General features: G+C 40.1%; 1 protein-coding gene across 2 annotated transcripts; it reads left to right on the top strand.

The window, feature by feature from the left end:
• Positions 1 to 965: 965 nt before the first annotated feature.
• On the top strand, positions 966 to 21,606 carry GFPT2 (glutamine-fructose-6-phosphate transaminase 2). 2 transcript variants are annotated; one of them, XM_013176095.3, is made up of 19 exons: positions 966 to 1,014; positions 8,931 to 9,038; positions 9,691 to 9,789; positions 10,462 to 10,587; positions 11,155 to 11,213; positions 11,701 to 11,835; positions 13,295 to 13,356; positions 14,966 to 15,045; positions 15,368 to 15,485; positions 16,206 to 16,369; positions 16,471 to 16,566; positions 16,671 to 16,768; positions 17,114 to 17,234; positions 17,560 to 17,717; positions 17,854 to 17,968; positions 18,563 to 18,690; positions 19,312 to 19,479; positions 19,884 to 20,045; positions 20,720 to 21,606. In XM_013176095.3, the coding sequence occupies exons 1-19, from the start codon at positions 981 to 983 to the stop codon at positions 20,762 to 20,764; spliced, it is 2,076 nt and encodes a 691-aa protein (XP_013031549.1). In that variant the 5' UTR covers positions 966 to 980; the 3' UTR covers positions 20,765 to 21,606. The 2 variants fall into 2 exon arrangements, with proteins under 2 accessions (XP_013031549.1, XP_047913367.1); XM_048057410.2 differs by lacking the exon at positions 966 to 1,014 and adding an exon at positions 3,981 to 4,149.
• The last annotated feature ends 1,339 nt before the right edge of the window (positions 21,607 to 22,945 follow it).

Genomic DNA, 22,945 nt, shown 5'->3' with positions numbered 1-22,945 from the left:
AATGCCTTTTTTAATCTTTGGGATTTAAGCTTGCTGATTTCTAACATTGGCATGGTTCCGCCAGCTATTGAGAAAAGCTAGCTCTGCTCCCTCCAATCCCACATAATCTGTGGGAATCCTGTATTTATGAAAAATACTGAGTGGATAGTCCTGATACCCAGAAATTTGGGGTTGGGGGTTATAAGGGTATCTGTAGTGCTCTGCCAGCATTTCTTACTCTTGACCTAAAGACCACACAATGGGCTGAGAAAACTAATCCTGTACCAAAAGCTAGCTTTCTTGAAAAATCTATAGATTTTTCCAAACACTTTTTCTCTCCCTGTCATTTCCCATTAACTTATTTGCAGCTCCTGTTATGAGCAATTTACATCAAAACTCAGGAAAATGCTTAATGCTGTTTAAAACATAATGTTTTAAATGAATGATTATTAAATGCGCCTTTGTGTTTTTAAAGTATTGCAAATGTAGTTAATTAGCCTGGTTGGCTTTACATTACATATGCTCATCATGGCAATTCTGGTGAAAAGCTGTCACTGAGTTGAATCCTGGTTACTTAATTCTCAGTCATAGGTATGATGTTGATTTGCATTTACACGTAACTCCTCCTAGCACACAATTTCTACTGTTTCAAAGCCAGATGTTTGACAGGGATGAATGCTGATTAGTTCTCCCCTGTTCTCAAAGAGCTCCAAAGCTGTTAATCACTATTATGGACTCTTAAACTGAAAATACCAAGTCCCTATTCCTACACAAATCCCAGGTGAATTGCTAGTTGACACCTCCGCTGAGAGAACGTCAATATAACAAACATCTTTTCCTTTCCTTTGAACTTCTCAGCAGAAGAAAGGTGTTGCTGTTTTCACTTCAAAGGCACTTGCTGATTATCTTCAAAACTCGCTGTGGAGCTGAGATGGAGGCAGAGGGCGGCCATCCCTTCGTACTCAGCTGTGTCCTGTCCTGAAGCACACGGGCACTATGCCATGTACAGCCCAGCTTTCTACAAGTGCCAGCAAGGTCAGCCTCTTTCCTTTTTTTTCCCCTCTATTGGTGGATCTCAGCTTAAAAGTAATGACTCTAGGTTAAACAGCAGTCACTCTGTTATCAAAGGGAAATTCAGATTGAGCTGGCAGCCCAAATATTCCTGAGGGCCTTGGTAGGAAATAGCTCCATTGCACATTACTAAAACTGAAGTGGTGGCAATGGGAGTGCTCAACTTTTTTTCAACGTTTTAAATATTTTTACTGAGAATAATATATAAAATATGCAGAAGGTGCAGGAGCGTAGCTGAGGAAGATGGTGACCTGCAGTGTACAATGGCTGCTTTTGTTCTCTTAACATTTTGAAGCAAGATTTGAAGGAATCCTTATCAGTGTTCCTTTTCTCCAGTTTCTTTTTTTCATTGAATTGTCATCATTGATATAAGAACTTCGGCTGTGTATTTCAGTATTAATCTAGCTACAGGTTATTAGTTCTCAGAAATCAATCACCATTCAACCAGCAAAAAGGGTAGTTAGAGAGTTTTATAACCCAGCTACAGCCACAGAGGTTGTAAAGGACTTCCATTTGCTCACCCACCGTCCTCTGCACCATATCCAGATCACTCACTTCAGTGATGCTTCATAGGGCAGTGTCAAGTCTAGTTCTGTCACCAGTGAAAGGGCCACAAACCAGCTTTGCACCCTGTTCTATTGCATAACTGCTTCTCCTAAAATTTTCCTAATATTTGTCACATTTCTTCCAGTGTATTCTTTAATATACTTCCAAGAAAATCATGGAAAAGCATTAGATGAGTCTGGGAAGTGTTGACTGATAAGTTATCAAAGTGATGCATTAATCACTAATTAATGCAATTCATACGCTCAGTTGAATCTCTTTTCTTTTTTGGCTTTGTTCATGGGAATATCACACAAAGATGAAATGTTTTGCATGAGTGAAATTTTGGGCTCTGGCTTGTAATCTTTGGCAATTACTAATTGTGGTGATATTAAAAAAAAAAAGTGCTTCTTTCCCACTGTCTGCACTGCTGGCTAATTACCTCCGGTACCAGCAGGAGAGGGGTCTGTCCCTTCCCAGCTTGCTGACACACCAGGCTGTGAACAGTAACAAACTGAGACGAAGGGTAGTTTAAAATAATACTCTAGAGGCTGAGGAGCAGATGGGCTGGCAATAATGGGCTGGAGTTACGAAGGAGGTAGGTAACCTTGAGAAGACTGGGAGGGGGCCCAGCTGAAAGTAGAGAAATCTTCAACTATTGCACATCTGTATTTGGGTGTTTCCTTGCCTTTGTGCTGGTTATCTTAGATAAGATCATTAGTTTGGTACAATTGTTCAAAAAAATAATCAAAATCTAACAAATTACTAAAAATCATGTTGTATAGAGAGTAAAAAAGATGTTATATTTATTGTATACAATTTAATACAAATAACAAGATAATTTAACACGAATAGCTGAGATTATGAGCTTCCCACTCAATTTGGGCTGGGTTTGGGAGAAAATGCAAGATCAGAGACTGTTTCAGAGGAGGAGGAAGTTAATCCAAACAGACAAGATAAACTGGAATGGAGTGTCAAAATGACTTGCCTGATGTCACACAGCAAGTTGGTGACAGAGCTGGGACTACCAGAGTGACAAATCATGTGCCCGTTTGGTTTTATTCTGGGGGAGTGAGAAGAAGAAAACAAAACTGGTTTGTACTGAGTATGCTGTGCATAGCTGTTCCGTACAGGCAGTAAAAATGCATGTCTTCTTTCTCATAAACTAATTTAAACCAATTTCCCACAATAGACCATTTTTCTTTATTTTTATGACTTCAAAATATTTTAAATCTCGCCTTAAAAATGAGGTGTGATTTCCTTTGTAAACTCCTGTGCTACTTTAAGAAAAGTACCTGCTTTTTTGTGAGTTGAAATGTTGAGGCTTCAATCTTTATTCTTCATTCAACCTTAGCATCAACAACAAAAGTAACAGTTTGAAGGAATCACTCCTTTAAGTAAAAAATGAACTACCAAAGAGGTTACAAGATAAGATGAGCCCTTACTTTCTATTTTAAATAGGATGCCTTGCACTTGAGTTTCGGTAACTATATAAGGCGTAGCTAGGGTTCTCTCTGTGAAGTATTTTTGTGGTACTTTCTCTTTTCCTTTTGTTATTATGATCAGACTGAAACATCACAAGACTATGTAGTTTAAAAAGTCATGTTTATTTTGACAGCTGCTTGAGCTACTTTTGTGAGCAAAAGTGCTGCATTTTCCCCAGCAACACACTTTGAGGCACTCGCTCTGTCAGTCATCGCTCCCATTCCTTTGCTCGGAAGAGGCTTCCTGAGATAAGAGGTCACAAGTTTCTCCAGAAGAAGGCAAAGCTCGAGCCTGCTGTGTGGGTCACGTCTGCACCGAGGTGCCTGTGAGCGGTGCTGGCCGGCCTGGCCCTGTGGGCCTTTCACACCCTCCCCACATCCATCCCAAAAGAGCACACAACCCAGGACAGAAGTGGCTGGAGGCTCTTGTAGCCAGTCTGTAGTGTTTTTCTCACAAAGTAAAGGGAGGAGAGCAACTGCAAAAGGGCTATGCAGACCGGCTGGGAGTTTGGTCAACTGCTGCTGGGAATCCTCAGTGGCTGGTGGAGGCTGATGGCCCTGGCCTTTGGCCCTTGCTCGACTGAGCACCAACACAGGTGCTTTCACTCCTGCACGTGCTGGTCAGTGTGTGTGTTTTTAACCGAAAAGACTCGATAGTGGGGGACACCCCCCACTGCCAAGCCACGAGAGGAGCTCCCCGGCCTCTTGCGCTGACAGGACGGACCGCCGCGCTGCTGCCCGGCCTCCTCCGTGTGCACACCCCCGGCCTCCCCGCCGCTCCCCCAGCCCTCAGCCGCTCGGGCGAGACCCTCGGGCCCCCGGCAGGGGGGAGCCGGGCGGGGCCGTGCTGGGGGCAGGACGCGAAGGGCCGCGGCCGGGCTCTGCCCTCGCCGTGCACCCACCCGCTGGGGGCCCCGGGCGGAGCGGCCCCAGCGCCCGCTCCCCGCCCAATGAGCAGGGAGGCAGGGGCCGGCCCGGCCCGGCCGCGCTATAAGAACCGGGGCGGCGGCAGTCCCCCGGCGAGGCCGCTTTTGCTGGTAGCGGGACTGGTCGTGAGCAGCCACCATGTGCGGTGAGTGACGGGGCCGGCCCCCGGCAGCCCCCGTCCTCCGGGCGGGACGGAGCCGGCGGCTTCTCCCCGGCCGCGGCGGGGGTCGCTCGGGCAAAGCGGGTTGTCCCCGGGGCAGGTCGCGATTTCTGTCGGGATAAGAGCTGCTTTGTGCCGTGCAGGGACAGCCGGAGCCGCGGGGTGTGAGGCGGCGGCGGCTTTGTTCAGGAACCGGCCCCTCTGCGTCCATTTTGTGTGTGTGTGGGGGGGAAGCCGGGGGGAAGGGGCTGAGCGGTAACGGCAGGTAAAGGTGGCGCTTCCTCGCTCCTCCGAGGGCAGGCAGCCTGCCTTGCTGCCCCGGGCTGTGTCCCGCGGTCTCTGGGTCAGCAGCGGCTCCTTGCCTATTCCCGGGGGGGCCCGGCCACGTTGTTGCCTTCGCCCCTGGCCCCGGTGTCTCCCCTCGGTTCATCGCCGCCGGGGCTGGTGCAGAGCCCTGGGCGCTGTGCCTCTGCCCCTGCCAGCCCGGGGCTACGGCTCGGCCGTGACTCACGGCCCGACGGCGGTGGCAGGGAGAGTTTGTGGTTTTCAAACAAAGGCTGTGAAGGAGCTTAGTTCCTCGCGGATGAGTTTATTCGCCTTCCTTTATCTCGTAAAGACGAGATAGTGGAGATAACGCCCGCATCACGTGTGCGGTTGTTTAAGAGATGCTTTGGGCGAGGTGAAAAAGTATGCATTCAAAGGCTGCTAATGCAATATATTCTGTGAAATTGTATTAAACTTTACCTGTTCCTTCACCGAAACTTCCTCTGAGGTCGGGGAGGATATTTTGGTTGAAAGGAGAAAAATCTCCCCTTGTACTTTTTAGCAGTCACAGACAAAACCTTCTTTGTGAGATCACGACTGAAAAAAAAGTTGAGTTACCGCTCCCAAAAATGCACGTTCTGAGCTAGCTATCTTTTCCCTGCCTCCACATCCTCTTTGATCGTAACCTCAAAAAAAAGCAGGCTGTCTAGCAAGCCTCTTTCACTTGAATGGAAACAGGAGATGGTTCTGTTTGAGCGCCTACGTGACTCTCCTGTCGCTATCACCAGAACAAACCCAGTGCCTTCTACACAAAACCCCCTCAGGTGAGAGACTTGGCTCAGTGCCTAGGCGAACCAGAGGTACTGGTTGCAAGCGTTAAACAGTGAGATAGGTAATGACAATATCAAAAGTTTGGCACATCTGAGCTGTATATTGATTGGGAAACGAGGGTGTCAGCGCTGGTGAATGAGTTTGGTGAAACAGCTAGCTTGGGGTGGAGTTACTGACTCAGTATGAAATGGCAGAGGGCAGTAATTCATAAAGCGCAGTGAGAGTAGCGTTAGTTTGTTCCTGTCAATGGTTGGAGATCCGCCACCTTCAGCAATAGCAAAATGGGTAAATGTTACAAGAAAGTTAGGACTAAAAAGTTACCGAGGGGAAAAAAAGTCTTAGGGAATCGCTGGTCTGTTTCCCAAACTCTGAAATTGGCTCAGAAGCCAATTTAATGTGGTGTCTGTTAACATGAAAGTTGTCCCATATCTCCCTTCCTATGCTGAATATACAATCATAAAATAGTTTGAATTGTAAGGGACATTTAAAGATTATCTAGTTCCAGCGACCCCTGCTATGATGTATGAAGTGCAGGAGTTGTTGAGGTTGCAATTAGCAGTTTTAAACATTTTTTTAATGTCTTTCCAAGTTTCAGTTTTCACACTTAAGGAATATGTCCTGTGTTTTCTCTGTCGTCAGGTAGCACATGAAAATCTAAAACTACTCTTCTCTGTTTTGAAAATACATAGGTCATTAGGTGCTGACATACGCATGCTCTTTAGGCAACAAAGTGGAGATGTTATCACACTCGCATATACAAAGACAGTACAGCAAAACTATACAGAGTTTAAACAAATGGGTGAAGTATTCTTATTTTTATTCTTAAAACTGGATTACCTATTTTAAAAGAAACGTTGTTTCGTCAGCATATGAGGTTGTGTCTGGGAGTTCCTCAGAAGTAAGTTTCTGGCATCAACAATGTGCTTACCCCAATAAAGCACTCTTTTATTTAAAAAATAAATTAATTTTACTCAAACTTCAAGTATAGGCTGCCCCCTTCTTGATTTTGGTGAAATCTTGCAATTGCATGAGTTCTTGTACAATTTTCTCACAAAAATACTCAGTGAGCTTTTTGCCGCTCTTCGTGACACTCGGCTTGAAACACTGAAAGGGGAAGGGGAAACTTTAAAGTCTTGATATACATGTCAAGGGAGAGCCTTGCTTTCAGTGTCCGTACTGGTTTAAAGCTGTCTATACTAGTGTTTTAACAACCCTGCTTTAAGTGTCTGATTCTGAAGGTAAGCCAAATGAGTACTTGAGCCTTTACTGAGGAGGAGAGAAGCAAGCTCTGGAAATGGCATCTAATAGCTTGGGGAGGCAGTTATAAAGGAACTTACATACATCACAAACCTCTGTTATCATGAATATGATTCAGCTAAGATTCAGTTGCACTGATTTGCTTCCAGAAGGAAGGAAGCCACGAGAAGCTTTTATCAAATGTTGTTTCTCTGTGAGTTGAGCAATGTGCTTTAAATCTAGTCAAAATGATGACTGAGTAGGGAAGAAAATACGCAAGCGGGAAAATCATGAAACAGAGCAGTACTGGAGAAAGGGTGCTGAGAGCAAGATTTATTTCCTTTAACTAGAAGAGTTTGTAATGCATTTCTTAAGAAGTCAGGCTCCAGCTATTGCTTTCACTGTAACAGCCGCTGGTGACTTCTGAGTCTCCTAATTCACGTGTGTGGAAGCACAGCTACAGTTCCCTAGAAACAAGGATCCTTTTAACAATTCCAGCACACTGGTAGTATTGTGAGGACAGTCCCGAAGGAAGGTTTTTCCTGGAGCTCTGTGTAGTCAGAGATGCCACATGGAACACACAAGCCTGATGCATCTTAAATACATTGTGAAATCTGGCCTAGAAAGTATAGCTGGGTCTGAAATGAGGTGTGTAGCAATGTTTTGGAATGATGTTGAGAAATTTGTATTGAAGAATGCTGCTCTTGAGGTTCGTGGTTAGTGCCAGAGAACGGTAAATGTCTGTCTGGAAAAATGATCAACAAGCTCTCAGTCTAAGGTGGCTTTATATAACTGGAGGCATTATTTTTCAAAGCGTCCATGAAGAACAGTATTTAGCTGTTCGAATTCCCAAGTACCTCTTTAAATGCAACTATTGTCTTAATATCTCCATTAATGTTGGACACTCCAGAAATAATTAGGCGAAGCTCCTCGTAAATCTCACTTCCTTAGCAGAAAAGCATTTACCAGCCTTTAATTCTTCCAAGATAAATCCAGAGACCAGTGGAATAGTCTCGTAGGCTCACTGTCAGATCAGCAGTATTAATGGCTTAAAACCGGGGAGTACCAAATCCATGGCAATATTTATAAGCACGATTTACTGGTGTATCGTTATAACAGCTTCTTCACTACAACCATTTACAGTTCGAAAGCCTTAATTGAGGGGGAAAAGGGTGTTGAATTTCAAACAAAGGCTTTTTCTATTTAAAACACTTGTCTGAACTGCTTATCTGTTGAGCTCTTCAAGTCTGCCTTTTGCAAACAGTTTCCAGTCCTCACTTGCTGCTTGGAGAAATCCTTGAAACAGTGCAGTTAGATTTGTCTGGTTTACTGGGATACAGATTTACAGGAGTTAATAACAGGGCCTAATTCGTCCTTATAGATGCCCAAGTCCCAAGGAAGCATAGTAGGCAGAAGAAAGAAATGATTGTGTTCTCCCTTGAAGGTGACCCTTTTTTATTAAACCTTTTCTAAAGATACAACATCATCCCCCAAACTCCATTTAAGAAAAATGCTTGTGTACTCTTGCCTTCCAAAAAAAAAAAAAAAAGTGTGAAGGGAGGGGAAACGGGCCAAAAACTCAAAAAGCCACTTCTTGGTTGATGACTAGCTTATTGAAGAGAAGAGAGATCAGACTTGCAGGCTCTTTCAGGCTTTCTGTTTGCCAAGTAGGCAAGGAGCAAGTTCGTGCCTTTCCTGTGATGCCTCTGTAAAAGCTGACCTGAGTAATGCGGGGCAAGCGAAGGGATCTTATGTCTCTGCGTTGGGTTTGGCAGGCAGCATTGTGTTGAGGCAGCGCGAAGGGTGAATGCTTGGTTTTTGGGTGAGCCTGTTCTGTGTCTTCTGTTTCTCTCCTTTGTTGTCCTATCCTTTTGACTTCTGCCCTTTCTTTATATTGGCTTCTGTATTCTGTTCCTGCTGAAGTGACTGTTGTATGCCAGATTAGGCTGGAGCCTTTCAAAAATAGATGTTGTGCCTAGTACCTACCCATGGGTATTTGGGGGCGTGACTTTGATTACAAAAGTCTCCTTGTGTTAGAACTGGTGAATATATTCCTTCTTTAAATGTCTAGTTTTAGATTGGGATATGAAATAGATCATAATGTTTCCATTTTCAGCTGTGGTTTTCATTAAAAGTAGATTTTTTTAAAGCTCTCTCAACTGTTTAACTCTTGGTGGGTAATATGAGACGAGCGAAACCAGCCAGGAAAGCTTGTGTTTGCTTGATCAACATGATGGTCCTGATTCGTTTACTGTATTTGAGCTCTTTCAACTTAAAAACCCATTAGCAAGATTTGTACTAAATGGGAGGTGGCATCCTCCTTGGACCTCTCTGTGATGCTAGTAAGTAAAGAGTTTAAATTGAGTTTGAAGGGAAACAAACTAACAAAAAAATGTCGCTTCTTTTTTCCCCCTTCCCTTTTTATCTTTAAACAGGAATTTTTGCTTATCTGAACTACAGAGTACCTCGGACTCGAAAGGAAATATTTGAAACCCTGATAAAAGGATTACAGAGATTGGAATACAGAGGATATGACTCTGCAGGTATCTAAATTAACAAATTAATTTTAGCGACCAATAGCAACTTATGTTACTTATGTGACTTTCAGCTTCTTCATCTTGAATTTTTCTTTTTTATCCTTCAATTTGAAAGATCAGTACTAATTACCTTGATTCTTGGATCTGCTTCTTTCAGCTTTCTTCAGGACTTCAAATTGGGTGTGCAGCTCTGTAATCAGATGGTGATTGAAGTTTAGTACACATAAGCAAAGTAAACAGGGTGTAAGGAAGAAGACTTGCATTGCGGGGTCATGTAGTTTGTGCCTCAATTTTTGTGTGTGTATGTAAGTCCTAGTGAAAAGATGAGGGAGCTTGAATTTATATTTTGAGCTTGCTAATTTCACCAGGCAAAATATGTCTGTGTGTCTCCAAGCAAAATTTGAGTTAACCGTCTTGTATTTTTTTCATTTATGCAGTGGATAGTCATTAATCTAGTTTGATCTGAATAGTGATTTGAAATCAAATAATGTAATTTGAACATACACAGGTCTACTGACAGATTTCAAGTACATCTCTTTGAAGGATAACTTTCAAATAACAGTTGCATCTGTATATGATTGTCTGTATTTTCTCAGCCATTTTTAGCTGATGTATTTCATGCTTTAATTAACACTTGTGACTGGGTCCTGTATTGCAGGAGTGGCAATTGATGGAAATAATAATGAAGATAAAGAAAGGTTCATCAAACTGGTCAAGAAAAGAGGAAAAGTAAAGGCCCTGGAAGAAGAGTTGTACAGTACGTGTCTTAAAAAACACCCCTTTACTTTGGCCACCCAGTCAGCTAATATCTGCATCTCAGCAGAAAGACCATGAAATTTGCAGTTATGGTTTTATTGCAGAAATAACTGCAGTTAAATAATTTATGCTCCCCAATTTTGCACTTAAAAAGCAAGCTTGGTCTTCAGGTATGGTGCTGTGAAATTATCAGTCTACTTCCCCTCTCATTTGGTTGTTTGTGTTAAAGACCTGGGCTCCATTGGTGATTTACTCAGATGATTTCTGTGTTTGGTAGCTAAAATGTCAGAACATGGACTCTGACAGAATTTATGAGCACTTAAGCAGCTGGCTGTCATCACAATCTGCTTTATGCAGTGCTTCCATCTGTGAAGAACTGAAGTTGTGTTTTAGTAAGTTTATATTATAATTTGTAGTAATGTGGTCTGTTGGCCTAGTTGTTGGTATTGGCTGAGAATGCTTGAGTCTTGGCAAACAAAGTTTTAATCACAGTCGCTTGAACTGTCTGAAGTGTAGTGTCAAGTAAGCAAATGGTTTTAAAGGAATCCAGAAGATAACTTTTAGATTTTTGCTGCAAGAATTCTCTTAGAGTTTTACTAATTTTGTGCATGTGTGTGAGAGGGAGACTCGCTCAACTTTAAATATTATTATTTTTTGAATTTCTTGTCTATAGAACAAGATGGCTTGGATTCCAAAGCAGATTTTGAAACACATTTTGGAATTGCTCATACTCGCTGGGCGACCCATGGAGTACCAAGTGCAATAAACAGTCACCCTCAGAGATCAGATAAAGGGAATGGTATGTATTTTCCACAGCGTTTTGGAACGGTATGAATTTGAAACAGTTGAATCCCCACAGTACAACATATACCCGAATGCAAGTAAGAAGAGAGGTTATCTATGTTGTATACTAGGGCTAAGTTGTTACCATTCTGCTTAGGTTAGAGACATTTACAATAAAACAGCCTCTTCTGAGGCTAACGTAGCGCTGTAAAAGACTCATGAGGTCTGTTCTCTGAAAATGGATGCAAATTAGTCAAAGGACAACATTTTTATTTTAAAAATCGAGATTCCAAAAATCTAAGTGCATCAATATTGTCTGGGCTGGGAAGAAGAGATTTCATTTTGTTATAGCTCTTGAGGTATGTCTTGGTGCTGTTCTACCCGGTGTATTCTACTTTTGTATGCCTTCAAAATTCCCTCTCTTCTGCTTTCTGTTGTGAATGTTAAGATAAACTGTAGGTCTGAAAGCTGTATCAGGTGGTTCCTAGTGTACTTATAAGCCATTTTCTCTAATTTTATGTTCTGGTTAGATATCTTAATTTTAATACGTTACTTATGTATGTCTATTTTTTTTTCCTTTTAGAATTTGTTGTTATCCATAATGGTATCATCACAAATTACAAGGACCTGAGAAAATTTTTGGTGAGTCTGTGGCAACTTCATTTTTAAACTAGAAACTAAATACTCCACTGTGTGATGTTAGGTCTTTCAGGACTGTTAGAACCTGAATTCAAATTTCTTATGTCAGCTGTAAAATAGTAGTGTAAAGGAATCTGCCTAAGAAAGATACTCAGGAGTTGGCAAAGAGCAATATGCTCTTGTAATCCTAAATGCAAAGTACTTTGAGTAGAGTAGCTTTGTGCTCAAACTGGTTGAGAGTGCATGTGGAGTGGGCTTCCTCCTGTCTCTCATTGCTTAAAGATGCTAAGCAAGTCTTACTAAAGTGTTTCTGAAACAGTTGTCCTATGACAGGACAAGTTTTTATACTTCGTAGTGATATATATATGTACCCGTCCAATGTAATACTCCAAGCAATCTGTTTTACCATGCAGTTTCTGGTGGGAGACAGATGAAGTGTTTTTTGCTTGAGGATGAAAACACCTTTTACTTTCCTATTTAATATTCTTAGGAGAGCAAAGGCTACGAATTCGAATCTGAAACAGATACAGAAACGATCCCCAAATTGATCAAATACATGTATGACAACAGAGAGAGTGAAGACACCAGTTTTTCAGCCTTGGTAGAAAGAGTTATTCAACAGTTGGTAAGTGGGAAGTTCCTTTTTTTCCCCCCTTTCTAAAGTATAAGCTAACTATGTGGTTCCTTAGGATTCTGCATTTATGCCTTTGGATTCTCTGCAGGGTTCCTTAGAAAGTGCTACAGATAACAGTTTTTGGCTTCTAAACAATGCTCAATAGACCAAGAAATTAGATTAAAATTTTGGAAACTTCAAAAGCTTTTCAATGCAAAATTTTAAATTGCATTAGAAGTTGGTGGGTAGTTTTGGTGTGTGTGTTGTTTGTTTTTTTAAGAACGAAGTTATCAGAGTTTTCGAATGAAGCAGCTTAGTTTAAAAAATAAATATATTGTAGGAGCCTCTGGGGCTTGGTATCTCTCATAAAGGGCAGTGTGCTATCAAAGGCTATTCTGATCATGTTAAAACAGTGCTGTGATTCAAGTTAATATGCTTTGGCTCCCACGTTTGGAAATAGATCTAACGAGCTGTACTGATTCGTGGCTTAGCTGGTTCCCAAACTGTGAAGTGGGAATCTACTGTTACTTAGTACGTGAACACTTAGATCTTTGACAGATGCATTGCAAACTTGGAGAAAGCTTGCTTTGTTTCCTTCCCCAGTACCCAGGCAGATGTTTTTCCTCCCCTTCCTGCAGTTTCTTACACTCTTTTCACCTCCCCTTTCTCCTCTCTAAGGCAGCTCTGTAGTATTCTCCCTAGAGCAGAGCTGGAATACACATGAAGTAAAGGAAGGCCTTTGTGGGTCACGAGGGAATAGTGGTGCACCAGCCTAGTTGAGGGGAAGGGTGGCTTCATCTGGCCACAGAACAAGTGCAGAGTAGTCTCAGACCAGAGCCTCTATACGGGGAGTGAATATTACCATCTCTTTTCTGTTTGCAAGGTGGGAGGGCTTTTGTTTCTGCTTTTGGAATACTTGTGAGTTTTGTGTTAATACAAGTTGCTCATTGTATGCTCCTGCTCTTGTTCTTGCATTGTGGATTAGGGGATTTTGAATTGTGTGTTGTTTTGTTTGGGTAAATGCACTAATAAGATTTTGCTGCTTAACCTAGAAGTAGTAATTTCAAAATCTTAGCTTAAAATGCACAAGGAGGCAAACCTATGTGCATATTCCTAATAAAAGTAAATTTGTAACACAATCTTCATGTTGATTATACATCTCTGAGATTTTCTTAACCCCTACTTGGGAAGGTATTGTTTTTATTTATAAAAAGAGGCTAAGTGTCTTGCCTAAGTGCTTGCTTCCTGACCTTTCAACTGTTGCACTGTATGCGTATGTTAGCTTGTTCTGCTTCACGACTAATTCCTTTTAAAGGTGCAGTCTGCCTTTCAGGAAGAGATTCCTGATAGTAGTGCAGAGCTTTCCTTTGGAGCCTTCTCAGGAAGAGGGGGCCCCAGTTATATGAGGCACAACTAATTGAGATAAGTTGTTTAGGACTTTTTTTTTCTCTTCTGTCTCCATGGTTTCTAGGAAGGTGCTTTTGCATTGGTTTTCAAGAGTATCCATTACCCAGGTGAAGCTGTTGCTACCAGGTTAGTAAAAGTCCATTTTAAATATATTATATGCCATTTTAGGTATATTAAAAAAAAAAAAAAAAGCTAATGTTTCTTTAAACGTCAGTAAACATCTTTAACATCAGTATCTTATTTAAAAAAATATGAGAAGTTTGTGATTAACTAAATCTCAGAAGGTAGATAGCTATGTCAGTGGAATCTTTCTGAAGCACAGTAAAGCTCTGCTGAGCCTCTCTGCAACTGGCTGTTAAATATAACTTAATTTGAGCTGTACTGACTGTACACAATTTGCAGAGGCCTTTATTGATTCTGTCATCTTTAACTTGCTTTTGTTTACTAAATTAGATGCAAACTTTGAGGATGTAAACACAACAGTGAAAAGTAACCAGATGATGTATTCTCTATTCACACAAATACACTTTTAGTCATCCAAATGACATTCTCGGAAGAATTTACCACTGACAAACTTATTCCTGTAGTCTGTCCTTTTATCTGTTATAGTGTGTCAATGGAGATGCTCAGTGTATCTTCTGTTTCTAAAGTTGTATTGAGAGTATGGTAACATTTCTACTTTATCAAAAAGGGGAGAGAAAGGGTTTGGTACAGTTTTTCATAGAATCACAGAATCATTTAGGCTGGAAAAGACCTTTAAGATCATCAAGTCCAACCACGCACCTTTCACTATGAATAAATACTGAGCATATGTTCAGGTTGGCCGAAATCCCATCATACTGATAGGTTATACAAATAGCATTCTATAGTTTTTATAGCATTTATGAGCTTTGTAAGTTCTAGTTCTATTTATACTTGGAAAAAACTTGCAGGAAATGTAAAGACACTGAAGTAGCAAGTGAAGTAATAGTGGGAATAAAGCCTGTTTTATACTATAACCTAAAAGCCCACTGCTTCTGTGGTCTAAAAAGGGACTCTATTAACGTTGTGAAAAAGACAGCTGTATCATTCTCACTGGAGAACATCTGAACTGAACTATTCTATATGTGGTTCAGGTTTGGGTATTCAGGAGTGAGGGGATTAAGAAGAGCTAAACTTGTAATCTGAGGTGTCGAGGGAATGTATTACTCTTTTATTCCTGTGAGATTTATTTATTTTTAATAAGCTCTTTATGTGGCACATGACCCATATAATTAAAAAATTGCCTTTAATATTCCACGGTTTCAGAGATCCAGTAGTGGTGGTTGACAGTTCTGAGTTTAAAACACTAAAGTGTGGAACAGCATTTTAATAGTAAAGAGTGATAGAGCTAATTGCCTCAATTTAGAGTCAGAGTGAGTGTTAGTTTTTTTTTTAAATGGTATGCAAAATGGTGCCTGTGCTAAGCTGTTTCCTTATTACTGGAAGGAAAACAACTAGTTCATAGATGTTTTCCTCTACCTGGTGGTAGATCATTGGGAAAGATTCACATAGGCATATGGCACTTATCCATATAATAAAATCTGGAGAGTCTTACAGAAACAAGTCAAGTTTATATAATTCCTGCCATATAATGATTTTAGAATCAGAGTTGAGAAGGATCATTCCATTTAGGAAGCTGAATGGGACGTTGTCTTTCAACTTCACAGATGCTCTTTGACTTCTCTGTATAAACTTGTGTGTTTTCTCTTTGTAGGAGAGGGAGTCCTTTGCTCATTGGGGTTAGAAGCAAGTACAAGCTCTCCACTGAACAGATTCCTGTTCTATATAGAACTTGTAAGTTGATAAAACCAATTACGTTATTTTTAAAAGCTAAAGTTGTTGTTACTTTTTGATTAGAAACAAGATTCATTTCATCTCTGTACTATAAAACTACCAGCTGCTGCCCCAAATAGCTTCTTAGCTGAGGGTATTCCATTTTTACACTACTGAATGTGTAGTTCATGTAAAAGCGCCCCATCCCTTCTCTCCCCAAAAAAACCTTTAAGCATTTGTGTAACTGTGCGACAGTGATACCTTTAACCTGTATAGTCTGTAATGTCTAGCTTGAACAGGTCTGGTTCTCCATTTAAAGCGTCTCACTTCTTTAATTTAATAGGCAACTTTGAGAATGTGAAGAACATGTGCAATTCACGAATGAAAAGACTGGACAGCTCTACCTGCCTTCATGCTGTTGGGGATAAGGCAGTGGAATTTTTCTTTGCTTCAGATGCAAGGTAGTAAAGTACTTGAACTTTTCTCAAATCATTGTTTTCGTTTAGAAGCGAGGTGGTTCTGGGAATCTTATGCTGTCATGCTGCTGCACAGTTGTGTTCTGTTGGGACAGCTTCTTATCCAGGTTACTTCAGAAAGCCCACCGTTTAAAAATGTGGAATCTTGACATCAGCATTTGAGTTGTTTACAGTATCTGGTACAATATCTGCTAATTACTAACCTCTTTGCCTTCTATGAGAAATATATCCAGTGCAGTAAGGGAAGGTGGGTACAAATAGCCACTACCAGCCAAGTATTTGGGCAAACTATAGGTTAATCTGTGTTTTGGCATTTTAATCCAGCTATCTAGGATATCAGGGGAGGAAATAGTGGTGTGGTTCCAAACTTAGCAGGAATGTGGGCATCGGATACACACGTAGCAGAAGCGTGATCGTGACCTCAGGGATCTGTTAGAGATCATGACAAGTAAGATCAGATCAGCACCAATTGGCTGATGTGAGATGCTGTCGTTCCCGAGCCTCCTGCTCCAGGTTCCTGTGAGAGTGCAGGAGGAGCAGCAGATGGAGCCATTTCCTTTAAGATGACTCTATTTGTAGTTATGTCCAAAAGGAAGAGAGAAGTGAGTCTGGAAGTGTGATGGGACACATTTAATTTCAGTGAGGAATGCTGCTATCAGCTCTAACTGAAATGTCAGGATTGTCTTGCTTCTGTTTTCTCTATAGTGCTATCATTGAGCATACCAACAGAGTAATTTTCTTAGAAGATGATGACATTGCAGCAGTAACTGATGGGAAGCTTTCGATTCACCGTCTCGAGCGTTCAGCTAGTGATGATCCTTCCAGGGCCATCCAAACCTTGCAGATGGAATTGCAGCAAATCATGAAGGGTGGGTTGAAACAACAGTAAATGAGTAAAGTTCTCTTTGTAATAGGCCTCAAACAGCAAACCATGTGCATAAGCATGACCATGTAATGTTGTTCTGCATAGGTAACTTCAGTGCATTCATGCAAAAGGAAATCTTTGAACAACCGGAATCAGTTGTCAACACTATGAGAGGCAGGGTGAATTTCGAGAGCAGCACAGGTAACTCAGAACAGGCATTGAAGTTGCACTAAGCTTACAAATTTTAAACGTACTAATTAGAAAATGAAATAACATCATTGATTTTTGCTTTTGTTTGATTACAGTTCTGCTGGGGGGCCTGAAGGACCATTTGAAAGAAATCAGAAGATGCCGAAGACTGATCATTATTGGCTGTGGGACCAGTTACCATGCTGCAGTAGCCGTATGTTCAGCTTTAGCAGAAATGCATATAGAACTCCTAGTTTTGGGGCTTTTAGACAACAGTTCTTCATCTGCTTTTCTGTTTGTGGTACAAACTTTGCCTTTCAATGAAGGGTTGTACACATTTGTTTAGTTTTTCTTTGTGCCACATTCTTTATTAAAGCTCCAGTGTTGTTACCTACCATGCTAGAAATTAGCTTTTTTAGTCTCGGTGTTTAAATCTCTGGTGGGCTCTAATTATCATTTTTTAATAAGAATTGATTTAGATTATTTCTCAGTCTTAAGATGTTAAGACTTTAAGGGGTGGCAATAGTGACAAATGTTGTTGTGTGCTGCTTGAATACAGACTCGACAAGTATTGGAAGAATTAACTGAACTACCAGTGATGGTGGAACTTGCTAGTGACTTCCTGGATAGAAACACACCTGTGTTCAGAGATGACGTGTGCTTTTTTATAAGTCAGTCAGGTGAGCTGCTTCTGCTGTTTGTCTTTGACTGAGTGCAAACTAAAGAGAAATGGAAAAAAAAAAATCTGAATATTGCAGAGGAGGGTGATAGCTAATGGGCCAGATCTGTCTTGAATGAAGTTTCTTTCAGTCTTGATTCAGGTACGTAGACAATGAACGAGTGCTGAAACATTGTTTTCAGATGTATTTTTGCATTGTGTGAGTGTGGATGCAGTTATTTAGAACACAGTATAACTTCTTTTGTAGTATTTTATGCTTCTTTGGAATCGTTTCTACCCTCTGTCAACCTTAAGTTAAGATGTAAATGTTTGTAAATGCTTTCCAGGTGAAACTGCAGATACGCTTATGGCCTTGAGGTATTGTAAAGAACGTCGTGCTCTAACAGTTGGCATCACAAACACAGTTGGAAGCTCGATATCCAGGGAGACTGACTGTGGTGTACATATCAATGCAGGACCTGAAATAGGTGTGGCAAGCACAAAGGTAATTGCTGTTCAGTGTTCGGCTTCCATACTTCACCACTGTGTAAACCAATATAAATTTTAATTGTAGCACTTCAAATTGAGATTGTGCTAACACTCTGCAGACTTAGCTGCTAAATCTTTTGTTTTGTCTGCAGGCTTATACCAGCCAATTTGTGTCTCTTGTAATGTTTGGCCTAATGATGTCTGAAGACAGAATTTCCTTGCAGAAAAGGAGACAGGAAATCATTAGTGGACTAAAATCGTTGCCAGGTATATTGATATTTTGGGTATGAGGAGGGATAGGGGATGTTGTGTAATGGGTAGTAAAATACTACTCAGAAATTCTTTTAAAAATGTTTTTCTTGTTTAAGTCTCACTCTTCCCTTCTTCCTGAAAGGTGGATGATATATGAAAAATGGACTATTAGGTTCTACACCTATTGCCAGTTTTACAAATACCCTTTCAAGAAACCTGGCAGGATGATCAGAATTGCAATAGGGTCGTTTTGTCTAAGAAATATTCCTTGATCTCTGAAGTTGATAATTTAAAATTAGTAAAGCCTTCCACTTTTAAAACGGTATAGATAAAGACAAAACTAATTCGAGATGACTTTAAAATGTATGTTCACAACTTCCTTTAGAATGGGATGCACAGACACTAATTAAACGTTAAATTTGTTGCTGTAAATAAGACCAAAGTTTATTTAAACTGCAAAGTTGCAAAGATATGTAGTTAACAGTTGAATTATGTTAAGCATATTTGTTATAATAGATCATGGGATTATCATATTGGAAGCAAACCAGGCAGTAATATTTTTTCCAATTGATAGAGTTTTTTATATGTCCTTTTTATGTGATCCAATAGAGATGATTAAGGAAGTCTTGTCCTTGGATGAGAAGATTCATGATTTGGCTCTTGAACTGTACAAACAAAGATCACTGCTGGTTATGGGTCGTGGATATAATTATGCCACTTGTCTGGAAGGAGCTCTGGTAGGAACCTCTCAAAATCACTGCATGCTACTTAAAATGAGCTTTCATGGCTTCTGCAGAATAGTTTATTTCTCAGGTTTCTTTAAAGCTTAATTCTACTGCAGTAAAACTGCTATCTATAATGTTGAACGTTTAGTCCTGTTGGACTGAAAGCATACATAAGGTGAACCTGGATTCAATATCAATTTCTTAGTTTAAAATGCTGACCTGTTTGAAAATATTCTCATAAGACACAATGTGCTGATGTTCAGGTAAGATGCTCATGCAGGAAACTGCTAAATTATATTTCAAATGTCATGGTGGAATGGATGCATATTTGTCTGTCAGAAATTTGAAATGTTTAAGGTAGACTGCATTAGGCAAAATTGTGCTCTTAAAAGTTCCTGTTCGTTACTCCCTTTCTTTAACTGAAAATGTATGTGCATCAGGAAATTCAATTTCCACCAGCATATAAGCTTGTCTGTTCTAGCCTTTGGCTGATTTTTTGAAAATGGCAACTTGATAGTGTACGTCTGTATTTAACTGGCAGATGTACAGCTTTGATATTTTGCTTCTTGCAGCTTTATTTGTCATCTGATTTACTTGTAACTTTTTGGCGTTTGCTTTTTTTTTTTATTTAAGAAAATAAAAGAAATTACATATATGCACTCTGAAGGTATCCTGGCTGGTGAGCTGAAACATGGACCACTAGCCCTAATAGATAAACAAATGCCGGTTATCATGGTGATAATGAAGGATCCTTGCTTCACCAAATGCCAGAACGCTCTGCAACAGGTCACTGCTCGACAGGTAAGTTGTTTAACTAATGTAATGTCATAGAGTAAGAAACTGTGCACACTGTATTGCTGCTGACTGTGCCTCGGAAGCAAGAGGTATTGATTTTATTTTTTTCTAATTAAAAGTTGTAAATAAGGTGTTATACACGCACTGCAGTTTGTCATTGAACATTACACTAGTAGTGACAACTGATTGCACGTGGATGTATTTCAGTTTTGAAGCCAAGGGTATAATGTTAAGAGGTGAAAACATTCAATTCTCACACAACAGTGGGTGATGAAAGCCATTATTCAAGACCGGCAATATCTTTATTAGCAACTTTAGCATTTTCAAACATACTGCAGGCATGTTGTGAACTAATATTGCAAAGGAGTTCTAAATCAGCTCTTCACTTAACATTGTAAAAATATTTTCAGGGTCGTCCAATCATTCTGTGTTCTAAAGAAGACACAGAAAGCTCAAAATTTGCCTACAAGACCATTGAGCTGCCTCATACAGTTGACTGCCTTCAAGGAGTCTTGAGTGTTATTCCTCTCCAGTTGCTTTCATTCCACCTGGCTGTTCTCAGAGGATATGATGTAAGTGCTTTCTACATTTAGCCCTCCAGTTAGAGCAGTTGCAAATTTCCTTCTACCAATGTAAAGTGAGATATATGTTTATATGGCATTTCTTAAAAAAAAAAAAAAAAGAAAAAAAAAAAAGAAAAAAAAAACAACAAACCAAACACGATAGTAGTTACAGTCGCTATCAGAGCCTGTAGAGGTGTGGTGGTAGCAGTAGAACTCTGGTTAAAGAGATCCAGTTCTTCAGCCTCCTGTTTTAGTGGTATCCTTCTAAAACATGTAAAGATTGCTTAGCTTGATTAGTTAAGAATGCAGATAATACTTTTTCAGAAAACTAAATCTTAAAACATGGTATTGCACTTTAACTTAGTTCACTGCCTTGTACAGCGTACTTTGTTGACTCTGGCTAGGTGTGTCAGTTTGATAATTATGACCTCTGTGCAAAGATGCCCTGTGCAAAAAAATAGCGTGCGTATGTTAGGAGGGTTTTGGAAGCAAGGATGAATTCAACAGTGAGTTTTTGTCTGCAGATCTGTGGTCTCTTGTGTGTGTTAATGTGTCCAGAATAAAGCAAATCTCCTTAGGAAAGCTTTAAAACAAATCAAACAAACACACCAGTGTACTGAATGAACTGTCAAATGCAGAATGCCACTTCTGTCATATACTGAAAGTCTGTCTTTTCTTTCTAGGTGGATTTTCCAAGAAATTTGGCCAAATCTGTTACTGTAGAATAACAGCAAAGAAAACCTGATTTTTTTTTCTTTTTTTGTCACCAGACCTCTGAGTTATTCTTGTAGAAATGTGTTGTTCTGAATTGATAGGTACACGTTTTTTGAAAGAGAATGACAGTGCTAAGTAGCAAGTGTCAGAAGGATTTATCTTGCAGCTTTAAAAGCTTTTCATGTGCCTTGTTACCCAAGTGCTTTTGCTCACAGCAAATATTCCTTTAAGTCCTGAAATTGCCAAAGGATAAGATAAAAATAATTGTTTACACATGGTATACTGAATGAACTTTTCTACTGTGCAATATATATATATACAGCTCTCTTCAGAGTAACTGTGAACATTTTTTTAGCCTACACTACTTAACTAGTTTTAAAGATAAAGTATTTATAAGTACAATTGTATAGCTTTTTTAAGTTATTTTTTTAGTATGTTGCTTATCTGTAGCATTGGTAATGCTCAGAATGTAAATACTGAGCATCTTGACACACTTACTTGTGTACAGTTTTTAGTGTGTTTTTTCCTACTTCAGCCTCAAACTGGAAATTTGTTGTCCCTCTTCCCTCCCAGCTTCTGCTTCCCTGCCCTCGTGACTGTTTTGTATTTAACCAGTCTTTTGTAAAGCTCTTCTGTGGCTGTAAATTCCCAGCTATGTTTTAAATTCCTGTTTCTTTCAATTAATTATTTGAAAAGCCAGAACAACATCTTGTTTTGTATGCTGCCCCAGCTCTTACTTGCCTAACATGTACAGTGCAACAAAATAAGGGAACTTAGATGTCTTTCATCAAATGGTACTTCTGTTTGAAGTATGTACAATGAAATTAAAATGCAATTAAAGAAAAGATTATATAGATTCTTCTTGTTTCTGATTTTGTTGTTGTTGTTGGTGGTGGTGGTTTGCTTTTTTTTTTTTTACATCCCTTAATGCCTCCTTATCTCAGGTCTGAGTACAAATACAACACTGTAGTACTCTGGTACCAGCAGGAGAGAGATTTTTCCTCCAGTCTCGTCTGAGTCCTGGTATCAGAGTTCTTTCATCTCTTCCTTTCTGTGTGACACAGGTCTTGTTAGCCACAGGTACTCATGCAAAAGGTGGACACACCTTACTTTTCATTCTCCTGCAGCTGCATTTCAAAAGACTCCGTCAGGTTTAGGTAGCTTGCCCCATCTTTACAAACCGTGTGAGTACAGGAGCGCTGTACTTAGTGACTGCTCGTCAGTGTTTTGCAAGTCCTGTAGCAGTACAGCAGCACAGTCCCTGTAGCTCCTACTGTAGTTCACACCAGCTATTGATTGCACCCAGTGAGTTGGATTCATTTCCTTACATGAGCATAGAGTCACAGAATGGATTAAGCCTTCGTATTTTACCTTCTTTTGAGGTAGATGAACATGGGAAGAAATCTGTAGTCGGAAAGGGAAGCTGTGTCTGTATTTTTACGTGTTTTGTTTGTGGACATAATGTTGTCTCCTAGGCCAAGAAAAAATTGCCATAAACTTGTATTTAATATAGTATCTAATCTACAGTCACAGGAATACAAAAAAATAATAACAAACAAACAAAACCCTATACTGGTAAATAAGAGAGTACTATTTACAAATTCAAGCTATGACTAATCAAGAAAAAGAAACACTTGTTTATATGAAAGGCCTTATTAATGATTTCAGATCTTTATGTATTTTTTTCACAATGGCCTGTATTTTTAGTTGTGAACTAACTAGCCCTAGGAAGCATTATAAACCTCAAAGAAATAAGGTGGGTATCAAATTGTGAGAGAGCTTCACATGTTTGTGTATTTTGGAACAGTCAAATTGGAATCTTTCATGTCTGCCTTTTTATTAAATCTTTGATTAGTGAAATTATTTTTTTTTTCTTTAGAAGCAAGCCCAGTCATGTCATGACCAGTGACGTTTGCGTGTTTATGCAGGTTAATAGCTGGAAAGTGCTACACTAGCTCGTAACAGAACAGCTCCCGCGTACTTTTTATAATTGTGTAAAAGAGCCCAGATAAGCTGGGACAAAACCCACGCTGCCTGCCTGCGGTAGCTGTGTGAGGGCTGTGTAACGCGGTGGCCACCCTGTTGTGGTACTGACCCCATGGCCCCTGTAGTGCCCGGAGTTAGCGCCCACTTTGTGTTAAAACGCAGAGCTACTGAAGGGAGCTGGCATCACCTGCTCTGTAAGACACATTAAA

The sequence above is a fragment of the Anser cygnoides genome, chromosome 14 (genome assembly GCF_040182565.1).
Source record: "Anser cygnoides isolate HZ-2024a breed goose chromosome 14, Taihu_goose_T2T_genome, whole genome shotgun sequence".
Taxonomy (NCBI): Eukaryota; Metazoa; Chordata; class Aves; order Anseriformes; family Anatidae; genus Anser; species Anser cygnoides.
This window is presented reverse-complemented; position numbering and strand designations above follow the sequence as displayed.

What these genes read in the sequence shown, in the direction of transcription:
- GFPT2 (XM_013176095.3), top strand. Translation starts at nt 981, where the DNA reads ATGTACAGCCCAGCTTTCTACAAGTGCCAGCAAG. An exon ending in CTTTTTTATAAGTCAGTCAG is followed by an intron (nt 17,235 to 17,559) that starts GTGAGCTGCTTC and finishes AATGCTTTCCAG; the next exon opens with GTGAAACTGCAGATACGCTT. An exon ending in TGGACTAAAATCGTTGCCAG is followed by an intron (nt 17,969 to 18,562) that starts GTATATTGATAT and finishes GTGATCCAATAG; the next exon opens with AGATGATTAAGGAAGTCTTG.